This window comes from Gavialis gangeticus, unplaced genomic scaffold, assembly GCF_001723915.1.
Source record: "Gavialis gangeticus isolate Ggan-Ray unplaced genomic scaffold, GavGan_comp1, whole genome shotgun sequence".
NCBI lineage: Eukaryota > Metazoa > Chordata > Crocodylia > Gavialidae > Gavialis > Gavialis gangeticus.
The window spans coordinates 208016894-208021218 of NW_017729032.1; the positions used below are offsets into that span (position 1 = coordinate 208016894).

Genomic DNA, 4325 nt, shown 5'->3' on the forward strand with positions numbered 1-4325 from the left:
CAAAATCCTCATTATTAGGGATCCTGGTTTTTTCCAACTTAAAAAATCCCCAATTTTTGGTTAAAAAAAAAAAGAATGAAACATCTCTCTCTCTGTATATATATGTATATCTATGTATATATTAGTGGTGTTTCATTTAAATCATGGAAAAATGTGGATTTGGGGTTAATTTTTTTAAATAAAAAATTAGGGATTTTTTTTAAATCAGAGAAAACCAGGATCCCTGCTTATTACTCCTTTCTGACCTCTTTACTTGGACTGTGCACTAAAGAAAGGAATTCTTAGTGATTTTTTTCCTGACACATTTTTTTTAAAGTGGTCTCACATTTATTTCAAGAGAAAAATAAAATATTGATGACCATAGTTAATGTCTAAAATATGTATATGCTGACATACAACAAACCATGGGCTGGATGTTGCAAAACTAAAGTCAGTGCTGTCAAGTGAATCTCAGCCTTCACAAGAATTATTTGCCTGTTACATTGCCAAATACGTGTTACATTGCCAAATACGACTGAACCATATGAAAGAACCTGTTGTGCAACTTATTTTGGGATCAAGTCATGTAGCCTTTAAATCAGACCCTACTTACTGTATTGAAATCAGTAAACCAAATCTTGAATCATTCATTTTTGGCAGTTATGATACCTAAGAATTGTCAAGAAAAAAAAAGAAATGTGCCGAATTTACCTGTAACTGGTATCTATATTGTACATAGCCTCTGTCAGTTCTTTTGGTGTCATAAAGGTGGGAATTATTTTGCTTGCCTCCCATTTGGTCCATTCAAAGAGTCCAGGTTCCAACCTGATTTTAATTCTTTTTTCCAGTTTCAGTCCTGTCACAAACAGTATACATATTTATAAAAAAGAGAAAGCTACACTGGAAACTGTTATTTTTAGTCTGTAGAGGCAATTTTATTCATTGTTAACAATTTTATAATAAAATGTAAATTAAAGCAAAAAAACCTAAAGCATACTTCCCACTCACTACAGGTAGCTGTAGTTTTTCTACATCCATAACAATAGTCCTTCCCAATAAATAGGTAAAGTTCTGAAGCTAGCCACAAATTACCAAGGATCGTTATATTCTTGCCACAGTAATAACAAGCAAACATCACATTTTAAGTTGTTATTTGTAGACTGATGTCACTGTACTATGCAAAACAGAAACAAAATGGAGACAAAGACCTATCCTTGGGGATGATACACTCCAAGTAAATGTCAAGAATAAAGTGTTTTTTGTTATTTTTTTATATACTAGTTTGCCAAGTATTCCTTGGTAAAGCAGTAAATCATGACTTATGAGCACAAAGCCAGACCCAGAATTGGTATTTAGTCACTTAATTCCAGTGTAGGGGTTAGGAGCTTAATACCCATGTGGAACTGCCCATAGTGTTAGAGGATATACTCTCTCTTTAAGACAGACAGTTTTAGCTTTGCTTTTCTTCTCTCTGAAGTCATTTTAACTCTTGTAAACACCTAGAAGAAACAGAGTTTCTCCTCTTTATTCTGGAATAAAACGATCTATGGTTTTGTGGTTTTCAAAGAAATATTTGGGTGACCTAGCATATTGAAGTCCTCAAGAAGAAAAACATCTGTCTCTTAATAGTACCACAAACCTCTTTGTTTGAAAATACAAACAACTGGAAGAGACATTCCTCTTCACATATCCTCTTAATGTATACATGTCCCTTCACTGCACTGGAAATATTTTACTGTTGTCCCAAAATCATCTGAGAAAGAGTTAAGTACAAGAATTCCAGCATAAGCTAAGAATAATACATTCTATTTCACCTGACATGTATTTATATTAAAATCATTTCCTTCTATTTTATTTTCATTGGACAGGGATTCAAGCAAATAGGGTTACATTGTTATAGAGGAAAGAAAATGTAGTGGTCGCTCACACTGTCACGTACCCCTTGCTCTAGACAGAAGGCTCTGTTGTCACTGATCAATTACATGGTAAATATCAAAAAGCAGTGCAGTTCTGTAACTGATTTGCTTTCACTGATTAAAAGTAGAGCTGTCTTTCATTGAAGGCTAAGCTACAGTCATTTAGCTTCCATATTCCATATAAAAACTTGCACGCAGATAGTCACCACGGAACAGCTGACATGCTGCAAACTCCCACCCCCTTTTATCTCACACTAGTTAATTCATTTGCCAGCACCTGTAATAGAATAATGATCTGGGCATTTTAATTGCAGGAAAAACAATGAATTATTTTGCTAACCCACCTTGTAGTACATGGTGAGCTGTCTGTATACAGCGGAGTGCTGGTGAAGAGTATATGGAACTAACTGCAACTTCCTTCTCCAACAAAGCTTCTCCTAGAAGGAAAGGCACATCATATGTACTCCTTTACAATTAGAGATAAGAAACTGCTGCAAAATACTTATTTGATCCTTGTTGATTGTGAAATGGACTCCTACCCCTTTCTTTATTAATTTTCCGCAAATATTCTAGTGAACTAAGTTAGTGGCTAGAATGCTTGTGGAAAGAAGACATTTTAAACCAATGTAAGAAAAACAGTCATGGAAAGTAAATTTTGAATTTTTAAATGAGATTTCAATATTTGGGTGATATGTGCCTTAGACATACATACACCAGACAGTGAGAAGGAGGTGTTTATCGTATAAACCTGTTATTAAAAGATATGTTTATCAAATCAGGTAATAGAAAGATCTCATACATCATTGGCTTGTACTAACCAATGTCAGATACTCACAATGAGTTACTGTACTACAATTTACAAACTAGAAAAGTTGCTTGTCCAAGGCTGCCCTCTCTCCAGCCAGTTAACACATATGCTATGATATGGTGTTGCTTTACAGATTAGAAACAAATCGACTGCTATGTCTTAACTATTCCCTGCAAAGGCAGAGCTGAACAATTCTGCACTCTGGGCAGGATCAGTGCAGGGGGCAATGGCAGGGGCCGGATCACCACTGCTGGTTGCAGCGCCAACTGGCAGCACCAATACCTGCTGCCGTGGGTGTATCTGGAATTTTGAAAATGGGAGTGTAGATGGTGAGGTGCATCATCACATATAAAACAACACATATTTTTCTCCAGTTAAACATAAAGCAGAAGCTTTACTAATATGCCAGGGGCCTAGGACTACATTATTCAGTTTAAGATTGAAACAAAAACAAATATAACTTAATTGGAACATATTAAAAAAAATCTGAAGGTTGTGAAATAGGAGCTTCATTACTAGGAGCAGCCAACAAACAGAAGAACTGAAGACCAAAGGATAGCTTAATTGGTGATATATCAAGGCCATTGAAAAGAAGAAGAGAAGGTTATTAATACCTGGGGAATGAAGAGTTTAGAAGGGATCAGGTAGATTATAATGAGCTGCTCCTTCAGCATTGTCTGACTAGAAAGGCTGCTGCCCCTGCCAGGTGGTTGGCCCACCCCTGGCTGCTACCCCCAACTCAGCACCTGGGGCTGGTGGTCTGCTTGCTGCCCCTTAGTTACACTACTGATCTGCTGCCATGAAGTGGCAGAGAGACTCTTGCACTATATGAACAATTGGTACTGATATCCATAGTACAGCACCATCATGAAATGGTGAGATCCTCCAATTGCTGTCTAATAAAGGAGTTCTACCAGTTGAGTGGACATGCTGAATTACTGTCCCAAAGAATACAAAGCAAGAATAAACTTTCACTAGTCACACTAGCTTCCTTCTGATCCCCTTAAAATTATATTAGAATAATGCTTAACTTGCCTACAAGTCTAGACTGGAATATCCCACAATATGATAAAGGAGGATCATATTCATAATTTTTGATGCCGTCCTTTCTTTTGGGTAAACTTGTAGGAAAGTTCAGATCCACTCTTTGGTATTTTCCTGAAAGAAAACAGAATATTGAATCCATAAATATAAATGCAGCAGTACCTGAGTATACATATATGAATTTCTATTCTGTAGGCACAATTTTTTTCTTCTGTATTTTAGTTAGGATCAGATTTTCGGAACCAGCTAAATGTCTTGCTGATGACAAAAATAGCAATTCCTAAGAAGAACACACATTAAATTCACCAGAATGAATCTGGAGCAGTTTCATAGATTTCATAGACATTAGGGATGGAAGGGACCTGGGAAGATCATCAAGTCCAGCCCCCCACCCAAAAGGCAGGAAGTCAGCTGGGGTCATAGGACCCCAGCAAGATAAGAATCCAATTTGCTCTTGAAGATGTTCAATGTAGGTGCTTGAACCACCTCTGATGGCAGGCTGTTCCAGACCTTGGGGGCTCAGACAGTAAAGAAATTCTTCCTTATGTCCAGCCTGAAAGGGTCTTGTAGTAGTTTAT

The 4325-nt window shown here is 36.8% G+C and overlaps 1 protein-coding gene and 1 long non-coding RNA gene across 2 annotated transcripts in view; one reads left to right on the forward strand and one right to left on the reverse strand.

Annotated features, from left to right (window-relative positions):
* UBASH3A (ubiquitin associated and SH3 domain containing A) overlaps positions 1 to 4325 on the reverse strand; it is a 47557-nt gene that overhangs the window by 15875 nt on the left and 27357 nt on the right. The window contains exons 9-11 of the mRNA XM_019525474.1: positions 3739 to 3861; positions 2240 to 2332; positions 691 to 835 (exon numbers count right to left, since the gene is read on the reverse strand). Coding sequence (XP_019381019.1) covers positions 691 to 835; positions 2240 to 2332; positions 3739 to 3861 — 361 coding nt within the window. The remainder of the gene's footprint in view (positions 1 to 690; positions 836 to 2239; positions 2333 to 3738; positions 3862 to 4325) is intronic.
* LOC109303291 overlaps positions 1 to 4325 on the forward strand; it is a 29733-nt gene that overhangs the window by 8717 nt on the left and 16691 nt on the right. The window lies entirely within an intron of this gene.